General features: G+C 38.5%; 1 protein-coding gene across 1 annotated transcript; it reads right to left on the bottom strand.

Annotated features, from left to right (window-relative positions):
* Positions 1-256: 256 nt before the first annotated feature.
* On the bottom strand, positions 257-8477 carry LOC140948273 (uncharacterized). Its single transcript, XM_073397504.1, has 4 exons — positions 8125-8477; positions 5774-5891; positions 4619-4866; positions 257-646 (listed from the first exon to the last, which is right to left on the bottom strand). The coding sequence occupies exons 1-4, from the start codon at positions 8470-8472 to the stop codon at positions 257-259; spliced, it is 1104 nt and encodes a 367-aa protein (XP_073253605.1). The 5' UTR covers positions 8473-8477.
* Between the last annotated feature and the right edge of the window lie 9198 nt (positions 8478-17675).

Below are 17675 nucleotides of genomic sequence, written 5' to 3'. Positions count from 1 at the left end.
AATCACGAGAACGCCTCTGATTAAAGGTCAAGGCGAAGCATATATTATTTACAAGCTACTACCTAATCATACATTGTGAACTAAAACGATGCAAAAAGGTTCCTATGGATGCAGAAATGCTGTATCATAAAGAGGCTGTCTTTTGGCTCAACAATTTCAAGAGCGTCCACTCCCCGCCCCCTCACCCCTTGGGGGCTTTTTCCATCAAAAGTCTGTTCTGGGGGTGTGTGGTATCATTATTTTCCTCAGAGACGTCTTATCGCAGCCCAACACTGATCAGTCGATTGGCTAATGACCGGTGTCCGTTGGTGTTGAACGCGACGCCATTACCATCTGAACCATTAGCGGCTGTGCGAAAGTACGGCGACGTGAAATCACCACACCAATCACTGCATTCCTTGTAACAACCTCGTTCAGATACTATTATTTTGCGGTAACCAGACACGAGGAAGCCAGAGTAAAATTCATTATCACAAATCAACAGTTGATACTCGTAATCATCATTCATTGATCCGAAGCCGTGCCATAATCCATAGGTATCAGCTCTGTTGCCATAGTTACCATCGGCCTTTATCTTTGTAACGCCTGCGTTTGTGAAGTAGGACTTATTCCCAGTTTGGTGATCAATAAAGATAATTTCACTAAACTTGGGAAAAAACAGAAATAATTAATTAACAATTAATGAATGAGGCTGAGTATCTTATGAAGCATTATGGAGATCGAGGTGGGTGTATTTCGAGATCTCCATAATTCTTCATATGATACAAACGGCCAATTCAATAATTGTTTTATTATTCATTCAAAACAATTCCTTGTTTAAAAACATAGCTAAAACATGCGCACCTCCATCGATGTTACGTTCATCTTCGAGAGACTCGTAGTGCACGTTTAGGGTTGTACAGCCCCGCAGATATTCTCCAAATAGCAGATGTCGCCGTTCGAGTTGTCTTCTTGCTCTTCTTGCCATGTTTTTGGCAATTATTTAGCCTAGTTCTTACTCTTGAAACGAATGAAATGTCCGACATTTTTGTTTTCATAACCAAAACAACTCAACCTCGTCCCCAGGTCTTCTCGGTTAACGGTGCATTAACCCGCAAGGAAGCTGCACTTTTGACGTCATCGGTTGATTAATCGCAAAATTCTTCCAAATTTGGTCATCAGTAGCTGGTTAAGGTGAATTATGCGTGTGCTTTTAGCCAATCAGAATCGGGAAAATATTTTGAATGAGTGATAAGGAATGTTAAGTCTATTCAAAAATGGTTGTTTTGGTTCTCTTTTGGGCACTGGATTTTCTCAAAGGAACTATTCTCATGACAGCAAAATAGCTTGAATTAATCCGACTATCTACACATACAAAGGCAGAACCTTAGCTTCTGTCCTGTGTTCTGTATATGCCCCGAATATAAAAACCATATATGGGAATATACCCGACGTCGATAATCGAACAATCGAGCTCAATCAGTCGGATCTTTGTTCGATTGGTTCGGTGATCGAACATAATCGAACTGAAACTTTTCGGTGAGTTCTCCGGATTACCGAACTGCATCGAACCAATCTAACTCAATCGACGCGCTTAGTTCGATTTTGTCCGGCAGAAAGGCAAAACGCATGCAGTTTCAATTGAAACGTAAAGATCTCTCTCTAGTATGCACGTTAGAAAACAAAAATATTTCAATGAACTAACTCAAATAACTTTACGAAGGAACTACGGTTGTTTATCAATGTGTTCGTCGTTTCAATTCCACATGAATAAGAAAGAAAGTGTAATATACGAATTCGAAATGGATTTTAAGAAATGTTTTTGTTGCTGTTTTAATCTCAGCAATGACGACATAATTTCTGTTTTATCTAAAAATGTTGTGTTGCGTTTTGTGACCACCTCCAGGTCTGAAAACGGGTATGGATTTTAGAGGCCAGGACTGAAAATGACATTTTTTGGTCTGAAATAGGGTCAGGATTTTAAGAACCGGGCGGCACACCAAGCCAAGAATTTCCAGGAGTATCCCTCCCGGGAGATAGGGATACTCTAACTTCAAGATAACAATCTAAATTTTTGAAGGTTCACCACAAAATGGAATACTTTGTATGATTAAATATCAATTAAACAAACTGAGAAAGAACTCTTTACGAGCGCGAGCAGTGGTGCAACTCAAGCCTGCGTTAAACTCATCGCTAATAATGAGCTTAGGAGCAGGTGCCTTGAAGGTTAGTGGGAGGCCAAATGCAATAAGCAGAGAGGAGGTATCCATGGCAACCCTGGAAGCGGGAGCCACCCCAAGAGCGGCCACTAACCGGCACCGTCACACTGAATAAATTCAGTGGAGATACTTACCTGAGAAAACTGATGATTTACCAAACCACCAGGCAGAGAGGGAGGAGAGGGAGCAAGAATCCGCAATGATTCGCAAGAAGGCAAAAATTGATCCGCTACGATCAGCAAGCTACAATGCAAAGCAACATTAGAAAAAGGGCACACAAGGAGCCCTGCAATTCCCCGCGGGCCGCCCCGTAGGTCACATACAGAAGTGGGAGAAGACCGCTGGCCAACTCGCTCGAGTTTAACTTTACCTAAATGATATCTAGCCACATAAAACAGCTGTCTCAGTCCTGGCGAAAAGTCCTTAGCGGGGAGGAACGAGGAGAGAAGGCTGCCTCTACCCACCTCGCAGTTTTTTTTCTGCCGAAACATCTCTTTGCGCCGTCTGCCCCGTTCCCACGATCTGAACGCTTGGAACAGGCTACTTATGCAGGTTATGGAACAACTGTCATAACAATGAATAACAAACTTTACTCCTGGCTGATTTCCGGTCATTTGAATTAATTGTGTTAAAAAAAACGGTACCGCGCATGAGCCTAAGTGTAGGAGTATTTAGTAATACATCAGTTATGGGCTCCTGACAGGTGCAGCACGGTTTCTTTAGCACAATGATTTCGGGAAATCGGCCGCGAATACAGATTGTTTTGACAGTTGCACCACCATAACAACAAACAACAACAAAAAATTTTATTGAGGTTCAACATATAACTAATAACATTATTTTCCCACCCACGAATAGCTTATAAACTAATTGCGGAGGGGGGAGGAAGGACATCTTTACAATACAAGGTTCATCTATTGCCGGTTTACATGTGAGATCACGGCGCCCACGTTGGTGGTCAAGAACAAAAGCATTTTTCTCCTCTGGGAACTAAGCTCTATTTTCATGTAAATTTTTCGAGAAAAAATTCAATTGTATTGACCCCCAACATAGCCTCCTTGTTACGTGTTTGCAAACCAAGAATTAGATGGACTAAACAACAATACAATACAATCAATAGAATACTCTAATAACGTAAAACAAAGTACCGTATTTATTCGAATAAGCGCCCAACCTCGAATTAGCGCCCACCTCGAATAAGCCCCCATCCTAAAGGCAGAAAAACTTATTATTATTCCTTCAAAATATGTCCCTAATTCTGATTGGCTAGAAGCACTCGCATAATTCACCATAACCAGTTACCAGTTGTGTTTAACGAGGAAATGACGTCAAAAATGAAGCCTCTACAGGTTAATGCACCGTTAACCGAGAAGACCTGGGGAGTTGAGGTTGAGTTGTTTTCTTTGTGAAAACTAAAATGGCGGACACTTCACTCGCTTCAAGAGTAAGAACTACAGCTGGAACTAGGCGAAATAATGGCTAAAAACATAGCAAAAACAGCAAGAAGACAATTCGGAGGGCGACATCAGCTATTTGGAGAATATTTGCGGAGCTGGACAAACCTAAACGTACACTATCGAAGATAAACTTAACATCGATGCAGGTAAGCATGTTTTAGCTGTGCTTTTAATCTAGGAATTATTTTAAATGAATAATAAAGCAATTAACAAATTCGGCTCTCGTAGCATATGAAGAATTAAGCAGATCTAGAAGGGAGTTATCCATCTCGGCCTTCAGCCTCGGTGGATAGCACCCTCCTCGATCTTCTTAATTCTTCATATCCTACTCAGCGTCATTCATTAATTGCTAAATAAGGGCCCAGCCTCACCCCACGGCCCTCCCCTTCCAACTCAAACTCAATAAGTGCCCACCCCTACCCCAACCCTACCCCCTTCCCCCTCCGACACACACAAAAAATTAAATAATAAGTGCTAATAAGAGACTTCCACGAAGACGGATACGCGTTTTCTTCAAAGTATTTTACAGAAACCTTGCATTGTTACATCTTCGCGTTTTGTTATGAGCATTTATTGTTTGGTTCCAAAAAATGCATACTACACTTGCTGAAAATGGTGAAAATTTGATAAGCGCCCAGCCTCAAATAAGGGGCCACCTCGAGTAAGCGCCCACTCTCAAGGTCCAAAAATTCATAAGCGCCCAGGGCAATTAATTGAATAAGTAAGTATAAAGACTGCTAAGATAAGAATATAATTTGTTCAAAAACTTGATATATAATTAGGTGTGTAAAGAGTGAAGAGTTCTTTTCCAGTTTGTTTAACTGATATGTAAAGTTACAATATTATTTAGAGATGCAGCATCAACAATGTAACGCCCAATGTGTCATTACTCTAACAATAAAAAACCTTCTTATTTCACCAACTTGAGAATGGATTCTTTATCGATTCACTAAATCCACTTACGTTAATATGGTTGCAGTTCGTTCTGTACCCATCCGTTCCATAAGGAAGCTCAGGATTGTAGGTGACTTCAGTCTTGGGTTTGGTAAATTCATCAGTTGTGTAACACATGGTCCATCCTCCATTGTATGACGTCATGTCACAATACGCCAGGAACGCGTTTGAATGGTTTCCTCCATCAGGGTCTAACCAATACATAGCGTCTTCGGAAAAATTACTTTGCTTCTTCCAATCCTGGCAGTCAAACCTGACTGAATTTTAAACATTTTCACGTGACTATAAGTTTATATGGAAATCAGAGTGAGAAAAGGTTTCAAAAATTTACTTCCTCGAGAGTGTTTTGATATAGGGTTTTAGGGACCTTAAGTTCCCAGAACGGCGATAGCTTAAAGGTGAATTCGTCATCGTTGTTATTCCAATTAACTTTCTTTGTCAAATGTAGGCGAACTCTTCTGGAGTCAAGAGAGAGTGAGAGAAAGAAAATTTTGTTGTTGCTTGTTTCCATCCTCCATGAAACTTTCACGTCTTAGGTCGTGCAGGTGACGGCAGGATAGAGAAATGTACACAAAAAGTGTGCTACACGTGCAACGTGGTTGTTTTGCTAATTAACCCTATTGCTGTTTTGATGTTCTCGTTGCCGTCGCTGACTCGCCGCCGTTGTATCTCAAGGTCCCTATAAGGTTTCATACTCCAATGACTTGAATATCTATCTTACTTCTCCTTCATCCCGCCCTCGCTTTACTTTTAATTGTGGTCAGTGTAGGGACTTTCACAACCTTACAGCCTGATTGCATAATTTCACACTTGTAAAGTATTTGTGAGTAAGATATAAAGGTAGAGAGGCAGTCTGGCCCGCTGGTCCACACGTAACCGAAATTCAACTCCCCAACTGGATACAATTCCATCATGCAAGAAAAGTGAAATGTCTTGTGAGAGCCACTGAGAGGAAAATGTCAGTTTGGCGGATGGAAAACAAGTGACAACGTTGTTGAGTACCTTCACGGGAATTTTTCAAGGTAATGGCCTATTGCCTTTTCTCTTCTCCTCCTTCCTTTATCTATTTTCCTCTCCTTTCCTTCGCTATTGTGATTTTCGATGCTTACAAGAAAGTCTGAGGCCAGACTTACAAGCAACATTTAGAAACAGAAGTTAAAATACCTTTTTCTTCACAATATTTTCCGAGGAATCCCTCAGCACATGCGCAGTGATATTCATCATCTTCGTACTTTGCAACACAAGTCCCACTGTTCATGCAAGGGTCACTGGAACAAGGAGTCTGTTTTACAGTAAATTGTAAATAAATACCAATAAGTCTTTTATTATTTTTTGAATGTCCTTACTTTTTTCCTCGAGAGTTTCCACCACACATCTTTTCAAAGATAGAAATTTGCTGGATCACCATAACCGTGGTTAAAGAGAAAAAAAGAATCAAGAAAAAAGAATCGCTTGGGCAAAAATTAAAGAAAAGGCCTTTTGGCAGGTTCTCACGTCTTCAAATTGTCTAATTCGGGATGAGATCTGTTATCAATGGCTCGGCCGCCATCTCTTCTTACAGTTTTTCGCAACGGATAACAATTTATATAGAGAAAACCAAAAGGATTTATTCTGCCTCTTGAATGTTAATTATAAGACCAAGGGCCATCGCTATCCATCGGAAAAACCACTGGATAGCATGATTGGTTTTCCTAATACTCTCCCCTTGGATAGTTATTTATCTCTTGTGGATAGTGTTATTTACCCTCTGAAAAACCGGCACCTGAGAACTAAATTTGACCTAACAGATGTGCTTTCCCAAAATGAAGAAAACATACACCTAATTGCAATAATGTTGTCATAGAAAAAAAACAAAAAGCAAAAAAGCCAAATAGGAATAAATTAGCCATGTGATTTACATTTGTGTATTTTAATTCAGTATTTAACAATTATTTAAGAATTCATTCACAATAGCAAGAGATGATTCTGTAATTCCGCGCTGTAAGATAGACAGGCGCCATAGTCATTTTAGAGCCAACATTCTCCATCAAAAGAAGTCGCACAATTCGAGAAATAAAAAGGTAAATTGACGCGAGCAATGTTATGTCTCACTTGTCGCACGTTCAGTTGCCAATCTATTATGTCCTGACAAACGAAGCTTGGTTTGTGGCTCAGGTGAGGAACTGGCGGAGGACCCCCTCACCCTCTCCACAATGAAAAGTCCTGCCTACGCCCCTGATTTGTTGCTTGAAAATTGTGATCAGATGGTATTGTGCACTGCAAACCATACGCAGACTGGCTTTTCTATTTAGCACTAATCTAAAACACGCGTTGAGTTCCTGGAATTTACTCCAGGCTATATTTATTGAAAAAAAATGAAGCCATTATTTCTTTGGTAGTTATCCGATGTGCTTTGTAATTCGAGCAAGTTTGAAATTCGCTAGATGATTCAGCCTTGAATTGCATGAGAATGACAGTAAGAAACTGATGCAAATGATTTCTCTCATATTACGTGATTAATATTCAGCTGTAAGCGTGTGTTGTGAATGTTGCAAGCTATAATAATTACAGGCTAATTAATTCCTATTTAACTTTTTGCTTTTTGCTTTTTTCTTTTTGCTTTTTTCTATGACAACCTTATTGCAATTAGGTGTATACTCCCGATTGTAAAAGCAGTTTTGAATTATTAATAACATCTCACGGGCATGAATAGAATTATTTAACTGGAAACTAAGCAGTAAATTGACTTTGTCAGTTGGAAGCAGTCATGTTTTGATAATGAGAAAAATTTCTAACTGGGACACCACCTAATTAGCTTCTACAAAAAGCGGCAAAAGTTTTAATTTCAAAAGGAAATTGGCCCCTCCTTTTGATTTACCAGAACATGGATATCTCAGCTCTGAATATCAAACCAAACTAAATGTGTAACACATAGCAAAAAGATTTTTCCAGGCATATTTACCCTTAAATCTGCTTGAATCAGATTCCTTTACGGAGAGCGTGACCATTCACTGACTATTAAGAAAGAGTAATTTGAATATGCTGGATTGCGTAATCCAAAATACATTGAATAATAACTAGCTCCAAAGTTATTTATAATAATTAAAAAAATCAATTATATGAAAGAGGATCATCGCAGTTATAGACGCAACTTTTGCAGTTGCGAAAAGAAAGCCTGAAAAAAGTTCAGGCTTGTACTGGGATTCGAACTCTTGACCTCTGTGATACGGGTGCAGCGCTCTTACCAATTGAGCTAATAAGCCAACTGGGAGCAGGTCGTTGGATTGTTTGTTTATAAACCCGTGAAAGTATTCCAAGCTTATAATATACAATCATTTTGAGTTATATTGAAAGGATAATCTATATATAACTCGCATTTTTTTTGTCAACTTTTCAAAATAATGAAAAAAGATACTGAACCTGACAGCGGATATTAAATTGATACGGAATCTGTAATGAATAAAATTTACGTAACTTTGTCATGAGTTGTTGTTTTTTGTCTTTTGTTTTTATATTTTTGTACGTTTTAAGCTCACCTTTATGCTTAAATGATGGAACACAACGCTGTCAAGAAACTTGTCTGAGTTGTTGTATTTATCGCTTGGTAGAAGCTCACATAAAATTAGTCCTTCTTCGTGAAAGAACGCCGCAAAATTGACGGAAAAACACGATAAATGATCGACACAAAGTCTACCGCAGTCTTTAACATTTTTCACGGAAGCAGAGACCAAGGGGGTGATGTTTAAGTGGTGAAATTTGTGAACAGCAAAGTTAGCAAAAGCCAAACCATTTCCTGAATGTCGCTTTAAACTTTTCGTGCCATCAAGATATTCTTCGCTAAATGCTGGTAACAAAGAATTCATTAAGATGCAAAACAAGATCATATCCAATGTTGCTGACCCAAATAAAGCCATTTTTTTGGTTTCAAAGACTTTTACGCAGAAGTTCCATCGAATGTCTAGTAGATTGCAGCGCCGAATTTTTGCCTCAGTCCATGCTTTGATGTTTAATTTAAAATTTATTTTACTCCAGAACAAAAACCGTTCGATGGGATTGGCCTGCTTTAGACAAAGTCAACTTGTAATCTCATTGGTTTAAAAGTAGCACAATTTTTAGTATAATGTATTTAACAATGATTCCACGACTGCGCGTTGGATATGTGATGGTAGCTGGCCAACAAGGCGTGAAGCGCCGAGTTGGCTATAATCATCTCATATCCAACAAGCGAGAGTGGAATAATTTTTTTTTATTAAAAACGCCTAAAAAATATCGAGAATTCTTCCCGACTCTATTTGAAAAAACAACCGATTTTCAGCTTGCTTTTAATTTTGAACAGAGGCGCACAGTTACCATATTTGGGAGAGCATGGTATAATGGCTCATTGGCTCATATACCATGATTGCTAAGCAAATCAGAGCTCTAGAATTGCATTATACAATGATTCAGTTTTTAATAAACAGCTTTAGCCAAGGTCAAAAGCAAAGCTCTCGCTGATGTACTTATAGTTTACTCAAACAAAAAAAGTGCCGATCAAAACGCTCTTTGTATTTACACTTTTTAAGCTTCAAAACATCGTAAAAAATCGAGTTTATTACCGAGACAAGCTAGGGAGGGGTTGGGGGTTATATCTGGTTGTATTTTTTGTTTACAGGTAGATGGGCCTATATAACTGGGGGACTTATAAGTAGGGGTGGGTTGGGGAGAGCTTTTAACTGTGGTCTACGGTATATGAACAACCGAGAAACAAACACGCACTTTTTAACAAACACGTTCTTTATTAATAGGAAATGTTTAAATAAATGTAGCCTGTGAAAACAGAGGAGAAACGGCTACTTTCGCTGGCTAAAATAAATGTATCCTAAAAATAATTATACAATTACACCACAGCCGGATAAGTAAACCCCAAAAACCAATTTTGGAAAAACACAGGGCCCTTGTAACCCCACCCCCCGACCAGTGCTGGGTGTTTTAAGGCCTGCTACTGTATATAAATATGAGAAAAAAATTATTAAAAGGTAAATAAAAATATATCTCTTAGTTAGGCTCAGGAAATACGGCTAGGCTGACTCTAGTATAGCGCGACTTGAAATCTGTCGCTGTCTTTAAGTGCTCTCGAGAGCAATGAAATCAAAGCGTGTTTCGTTTCCAACAGATATTAGATCATTCGTTGAACCTATGTAAAGGGTTGAAAGATATAATTCCCTACCTTTCATTCAGCAGGTAGTTAGCTATAGCTTTTTAATTTTGTTTGCAGAGAAATTAAGATCAGGCAAAATTTTCCTCGGAACCTTTGAAAATCTTCATGTATTAGAAGGTCTGCTTATGTTACATGTTAAAATAAATCAGCGTTTGTGGCGTTAATTAAGAAGAGTTCAGAAGTTCCAAGTTACGCTCCTATTTTCGCAGCAATTGATAAAATTGACATTACAACTGCACCCAAAAAGTCTCCCATTTTTTAAATAGAAGCTTTCTTCCTTTACATAATAGCTCCCACATTTTCTGTACATTCGGCAACGTTCATCTAGCACAAAACTGATAATGAAAACTAATAAAAAACGGCTTTTTTGTGGTCTTTTATAGCAACCCTTTCGCTCTTAATAACGTCAGTCTTAAGAATAACAAACCTCAGTCTATAATTCATAAATATCTACTGTCTTCAGTTCGTAAAATCTTATTTTAAAAAAAAAGAGAGTGGTACTATGATAAATTACTGCTAAAGAAGTTTTATTCAGTGTATGCTAACCCCATTTTGCAACAAAAACTTACAAGTAACAAGTTCAGTTTTTTTTCTTAAGGTTTTGAAAGAGTTCGATCATTTAGGTAAGTGTAGACCGCATTAAACCGTTATCGATTCATCGGCCGAGAAAAAAATTAGTACTTCTTCAGTACATAGGCCCAGGTTCAACCTCATTGCTGTTTGGAAGCGAAATGGCCGCTTTAGAAAGTTAAATATAGCAAAAAAGTTGAGAAGATGAACAATTGTCCGAATCTGATCCCGATAGATTGAAGTGGAACCCTTATTTTTCAGTGATGCTGGACGGCGACAGCAAGCTTGAGCGGTGCGAAAAGTAGTCGGTTTAAACATGGGCCCTAATTAAACATTATAAAGACGGTGTATCGCTAGGTTTCTCGTACTGCACAAGGCATGGTTGGGTAGCGTACATCCGCACTCCTCCTCCAAAATGATATACTAACACACCCAATAGCACTCTATTGGGACGAAAAAAGAAGATTCAATTTATTGTTTAATTTTTAAATAAGGATCTCCTAGATTAATTTTGCTATTGCAGAAAGTATTTTTGTCGTGTATGAGAATAAATAGCCTATAAATTTTATCATAGAGGTAGGTGCGATACTATTCCTCCTCCCATTATATTATTGAGCAAATTCATTTGATGGAGTGTTGAATCTCAAGGAATCATATACTAGTCAGAACCTCTCGTCTTTTGTCCTTCCTTTGCAGTTCACAGCTTTGATAAGTAAAGCAGGGAAAGCAAACGACTATGGCGAGTCAAGACTTCCAGTTTAATGGGACACATTTTAAAGCTTAGCCTCCTCCCTCACCCTTCTCGTTGTAGTTTTTAGGTCTTTGTGTTTATCCTATCAAGGCTGACTTGTTCCCAGCCACGTCTTGTGTCTCTCGATCTCAGAACGGTCGCGGGGGACTACGTCAACGAAGAGATATTCCACGCGCCTCCCTCATTGAGATCAGGGAGCTTTAGCAAAGACGACGGCGACGGCAACGAGGACCTCAAAAAAGCAATAGGTGTGATGAGAAAAACAACAACTCTTTTTTGTACGGTTCGGTTGCCGTCACTGCACGACTACGACTTGAAAATGCCTGATCGCAAGTTATATGGAGGACGTAAACAATGGATGACGAATGTTTCCTTTCTCTTTTTAAACTTGAGTGCAGTCCCCAAGTAATCAACTCCAGAGAAATTCGCGTACATTCGACATTTTCAGCGAATTGGAATAAACGTGTAAAACTGTAAAAACACGCGAATTCATTTTAAAAGTGACGTTTTTGCTGCCCTCGCCGACGTCGATGCTTAAGCTCCCTATGAGAGAAGAGAGACGACTGGCCGGAACAGTCAGGTATTTAAGAAGAACGAAGATTACTGTTCTGATACTCACCAAATAACCTCGCCATGGCCATTTACTGTGCTTCATAGTTTCTTCATCAGCGAACAAATTTATTAAGGTCATCATCATCATTGTGGTCGTCGTTGTCTTCATCAACATTATCATTATCATGATCATTTTCAGCATCATCGTCATTATCATCATCGTCCTCAACATCGTCGTTGTCATCATTAGGGACTTTAAGATCCAACGACGCGCACGGTAAGGAGAACGTTAAAAAAAAACAATAGACAATAGGTTTGATTAGCAAAACAACAACTTTGCACGTGCAACATGCTTTTTGGTATATTTCTCTGCCCGTTTTTGCACGACTACGACGTGAACATACCTAATTTCGCGTTTTACGGAGGACGTAAACAAGCAACGACGAAATTTAATTTCTCTTATTGTACTTGGATATGGTGCCTACGAATTCAACCCCAGGAGGGTTCGCCTACATTTGACAAAGTGAGTGGGTAGGAATAACTGCGATATAGACTGAAAGAACGCAAATTCACTTTTTGAGCGACGTTCTCATTGCCGTCGCGTTTTTGGATCTTAAAGTCCCTATTATTATCGTTAGCAGCATCATCGTCAGCATCATCATGATCATCATCATCAACATCGTCGTTGTCGTCATCTTCAGCATCATCACCATCATCGTCGTCGTGCAGAAGCCCATTACTAATTACTATTATTAATAGGCTCCTGCGTCACGTCATCGTCAGCAGCGCCAGCATCATAATCGTCAACTTCATCGTCTTCATTATCATAGTCACCATAATCGTCAATGTCATGATCGACATCATCATCGTCATCATCATCTTCTTCAGACTGCCCAGCTTGTCGACGTCCACTATTCCTATATCTCTCAGTAAGTCAAGACAATAACGTTTAACTAAACTTATTATCAAAGTTTAGTCTTCGCTCACTCCTTCCTTCATTGAATCAATGCGTCTAATAACTACTATAAGGAAAAAAGCAAAGACAAAAGCGACTTGGCGTTTCCAGATAATTCGGATAGCCAGGCCGTCCTTATGTACTATGAAATCGGCTCTGTTGAAAATTCGATACAATAGTTTGAAAGTCCAAATTATATAGATCTACAGGGATCAGACTTCAAGATAATGACTGTTGCACAGAATAATAAAGACGAAAAAAAGTAATTAAATAAATCTGAAGAATGCAACAAAAAGTAACTTAAAAATAGTAATAGTATTATTAATATTAATAGTAATGATGACTAAACTGACAGTAATAGAAAAGGAAAAGCATTAAAAGTGGCAACTAAAAAGACTTTAAAAATGAAAAAAAAGTGCTTCTTGCTGGATTTTTGAAACGTAACTGCTGTAAATTCCTTGCAGTTTCGTTTTAAATAATCAATCAAGACTTTTTTGTTGCAGTTATTTCCTTTTCTCTTATTATTATCATTTTTGTAATCATTATTATTATGTTTCTTATTTTCATATTATTTATTTCACTGTATTTTCAATTTATTATTATATAATATTAAGTATTATTACTTTATTATTTTTCGTTTAATTTTTTGTTCTTTTTATTTATTTATTATTTCAAGCTCATTTTTGTTCCATTTTTCTTCATTTATTTACTTTTTTGCCATTTTCTTTCCTTTTGTGCTTCAAATGAGTTCTGATCATGTGCTTCATTTGAATTTTATTATTTTTAGTTTTATCCCTACTAGCCTTTTGAAAATCCTCCGAGAAGAACGCCCAGACTATCCGCTTTATCGGGAAAACTAAAGTCCCTTTGGCCTTCGCTGTTGTGACATTAAAGGTCAATTAACCTGACAATTTACTCTATCTCCCTCCATCCTCTCATCCCTATCATTTTACGGGCAATCCAACCCTTGGCCCAAACTTGTTCCAAGGGTCTCCTCATACTCATTCCCCGAGAGGACCCTGGGAACAAGATTGCCCTGAACCCCTCAAGAGGTTCTGCGACAAACGTATTTCTACTTTAAATTTCAATGCACGTTTCACCTGCTAAAGGTCATTGAGTCATAAGTTGATCCATTTCATTATTCCTTTAACCTCTTAAAGGGCACATGTAAACGCTTTCTTCACTAACCAAAGCTGAAACACAAAAAGATCATGTAACAGTTAAATAAAACTGAAAAAAGAATCAAATGTCTGCGTTACCTTTAGAACTTGGAGTCGTTTTCAGTCGTAATTAGATCCGCCATGCGTTTCTTCAGGAACGCAGCCAGAAGTACTTCCAACACGAACTTCTTGAGCATATTAAGCCAAACAATCAGTTTGTCGTTCTCGGTCTTCAGAGGGAGCGCCCAAAAAGACGTCTTCGAGGCGGGGATGTTCGAGCAAAAAAATAGTCTTAAAAGATGACTTCCAAAGTTTCTGCAATAAAACTTGTTAAATTACTTATTATTGCTTTAACAGAAAAAATACACTGCTGAAGCGGCACTGTGTTGTTCAACCTTTATTGTTTATTGCCAAAAAGAAACTCCGTTACAACAAAATCAAACTTATTTAGATTAGTTAGTGCTGGTTTAAAGGAGAAAAAACACGCAGATGAATATCTCTTTTGTTTCTTAAACTTTATTTTTCATCAACTTTTAATTACATAAAACTCAATTACAATAACCCTAATATAAAAATTTCTTCCTGCACTCAGCACTTCACTTGCGACTTCCAAAAAGGTAGCGCCATGCGTTTCTTCAAGAACGCATCCAAAAAAAGGAAAAGGTAGAAAAAATGGCCGTGTGAGATCCTGAGAGGGCGCGCCGTGTTTCGATTCAGTGTAGAAAAAAGGTGCTGTGGAGTCCAAAAAACGGAAAAATATATGATTTCGAAGTACCAGTACCCGAAATGAAAAATTAGTTAGTAGAACACATTGACGCGAAACTTTTAAAATTTCACTCAACGCGCGTAATTGTGTTAAAAGACATCCCACTCACAACTCAATGTTTTTTGTTTTATTTTTGTTGTCGTTATTACAAGAAGTATTTAATAATATTCCTGCAAATCAAATCATCATCAGTATTTATAATTAATTACTCTATAATTTTAGCATTAAAATAAAAGAAAAAATCACACAGATAACGCATTAGGTGGGGTGTTTTTATTGAATTGAGTTAGTAGTTTACAAAATTAAGATATCTATGTAGCTAGATTGGGTGCGCTCTTACAAGAATTCAGCACTTCACTTGCGACTTCCAAAAAAGTAGCGCCATGGGTTTCTTCAAGAACGCATCCAAAAAAAGGGAAAAAAGAAAAAATAGCCGTGTGAGATCCTGAGAGGGTACACCGTGTTTCGATTCAGTGTAGAAAAAAGTTGCGGTGGAGTCCAAAAACCGGAAAAATGTATGATTTCGAAGTACCAGTGCCCGAAATGAAAAATTAGTTAGTAGTCAACGCGCGCAATTGTGTTAAAAGACATCACACTCACAACTCATTTTTTTTTGTTTTATTTTGATTGTCGTTATTGCAACAAGTATTTAATGATATTCCTGCAAATCAAATCATTATTAGTATTTATAATTAATTACTCAATAATTTTAGCATTAAAATAAAAGAAAAAAATGACACAGACAACGCATTAAATGAAGTGTTTTTATTGAATTGAGTTAGCAGTTTACAGAAATTAAGATATCTATGACCCTAGATTGGGTGCGCTCCTACAACAATTTGGTGCACAGTGAGACCGAGGAGTGTGACATGTGTCCATAAACCTTGACACCTCGAATGAAACAAACCAGGGTCCCCCAGACGGCACGCAGGGATATTTGGCGGCTTACTATCGAAACATCTTCGATACCAAGCCTTCAGAATTTTCGAAGCCGTATCCGCCGGAATCATGTCGGAAGTCGGGTTGAAAACCGAAAAAAGCCGAATGGACCGAGCCAAAGATCTAATCAACTAACAAAGAAAAAGAATCCACATACCTTGCGCCACGTTGAACTATCACTTGGGCTGATTGATGCGGTGCAAGGTTTGCATTAGCCACGAACGTTGCCGTAGAAATCATAATTGCCGTACGCTATTCCAGACCAAGCGAGTCTGCTTTGCGCAGACTTTGTACCAGCATCAATCAGCCCTACCTTATCTGGGCTGCTGCACTTTGTCGTCATGTCCTCCACCAAAGGACCAAGGGTAGGACAAAAAATCCAATAGACATAGGCGTAGAGATGTATAGTCCATGACGTTATTGTTGTTGTTGTTGTTGACGATGATTTGGAGTTGCTCCGAGGAAGTTCGGCCGGCCAATTAAAATTAAATTTATCAAATATTAGTAGCTGTCTCAACTAACATTGTACTATGCGACAACCACAACAACCACTGAACATGCGATCCAAGTTAAGATTGAAATTCATCTTCTGCGCTGAAGAAAATTTTTTTGATTCGTTTCATAATTTGTTAAAGGGGCTGTGTCACGGCAGTCCAGTTCATTTTGTTTAATTTTGCCAATTACTCGCCCTCAGTTGATATGGTACTTGAAGTACGCAAAGAAATTACATGTAAAATGACAAAATCAGAGATCCGAGACAAACAAATATGTCTCCTGAGCATTATTTTTGAAGTTGCAAGCAGCAGGGATCAACTTTGAAAAACTGTTAGGCTGAACAGTTTTCAAAAACCCTAATTTCAATCCGTTTCAATCTTCTTCAGATTTGCCCATCCGTGGCATCTGTTGTTTCTGTTATATAATTTTAACTTTCCTTTAAAGTTTTAAGCGTTTTTTTATGTTTCTCTTAATTTAACGGGCATTTTGTAATTTGGCTGAATTTCGTGACACAGCTCCTTTAAATTTGCTCCCCATTGGAAGGAGAAAGGAAAATATAGGGCCTTAATTATTTTGGAAATGTCAGTGTTAGTTAAGACAGCTCTTTAAAGTTGTTACTCTATGCTGTCTTCTCTGGCTTTACCTTGCCTTCCTAATCATGAAGTCGTTTACACTACGAAGTCACAGGCTTCTGTTTGCATAGAAGCAAAATGACGTCTTAGTGTAAACGATCATCAACACCATGGTAGTCGTCATCATCATTGTGAATGTCCGGCCGACTTAATCCTACAAGATTCTTCTTCTCCGTTCATCGCTGCTAAGGCAGCTACCTCGCCCACTTAAGTAAATTGACTACTGGACTATCTTTCTATGGCTCTCGAAGTTCTTTGTTCTTCTTTCTTTGGCCGGCCATTTCCCTTGATGTAGCCTTTGAACCAAAATGCAATATGACACAAATCAAAAAAATAAATTTTATTCATATTTCCAAAATTTTGTTACAAGATTGAGAAATCAGTTGAAGAAAGAGCGTGTTGCATAGGATTTGGCTCCACTTATGACGCACTCCAAGAACTTTTGGAAGTATAAAACACTGCTGAAGACTCCCGGAGGACGAAGAAACCAATTGCCACGAACAGTCGACGTGAAGACTACGTACGCCTACCATTTGTAGACGATCTGTGCCTGCGTTGTGCAATGCAGGACTTCCTAAGAAGAAAACCCTCCAACAAGGCAAAATTGACAGGAAGACAAATCAAATCGTCTCACTGTCAACAATGCCACAACTAGAGTATCCTCTCCTGCTGCTTACTGAAAGACTATCTATAGCCTGCCAGGTTTTCACCTGAATGCCATTCAGGGGCACGCATATCAAGGTATGTTAGGCCTTTACATGAGTGTCCCCGAAATATTCGGCCTGAAAATAGCATTCTCGTGATTAGTTCGCAGGCTAATAACCCTTCTAAAAGACTATCGATGAAACTGCGTCGTATATTGGCCTCGAAGATTTCCTACGCTTACGATTTGTAAACGATCTAGCCTGTGGTGTGTGGATTGTCCCATGTTGCCCTGGCAACCTGCAACAAGGTGTTGGCTCTTCGCGAGAAACAATGCCTGGTGGCAGATTACCTTTTTGTATGACTAAACCTCTCAACTGATCTACCCTCACAAATTCGAGGTCTGTAAATGCCCATCAACGAAAATT

Source organism: Porites lutea, chromosome 9, assembly GCF_958299795.1.
Source record: "Porites lutea chromosome 9, jaPorLute2.1, whole genome shotgun sequence".
Lineage (NCBI taxonomy): Eukaryota > Metazoa > Cnidaria > Anthozoa > Scleractinia > Poritidae > Porites > Porites lutea.
The sequence above is the reverse complement of the archived record's forward strand: the minus strand, read 5'-3'. Positions and strand labels throughout refer to the sequence as shown.

What these genes read in the sequence shown, in the direction of transcription:
- LOC140948273 (XM_073397504.1), bottom strand. Translation starts at nt 8,472, where the DNA reads ATGATCTTGTTTTGCATCTTAATGAATTCTTTGTTACCAGCATTTAGC. An exon ending in TCCATCATTTAAGCATAAAG is followed by an intron (nt 5,892 to 8,124) that starts GTGAGCTTAAAA and finishes ACTGTAAAACAG; the next exon opens with ACTCCTTGTTCCAGTGACCC. An exon ending in AAAATATTGTGAAGAAAAAG is followed by an intron (nt 4,867 to 5,773) that starts GTATTTTAACTT and finishes TTTAAAATTCAG; the next exon opens with TCAGGTTTGACTGCCAGGAT.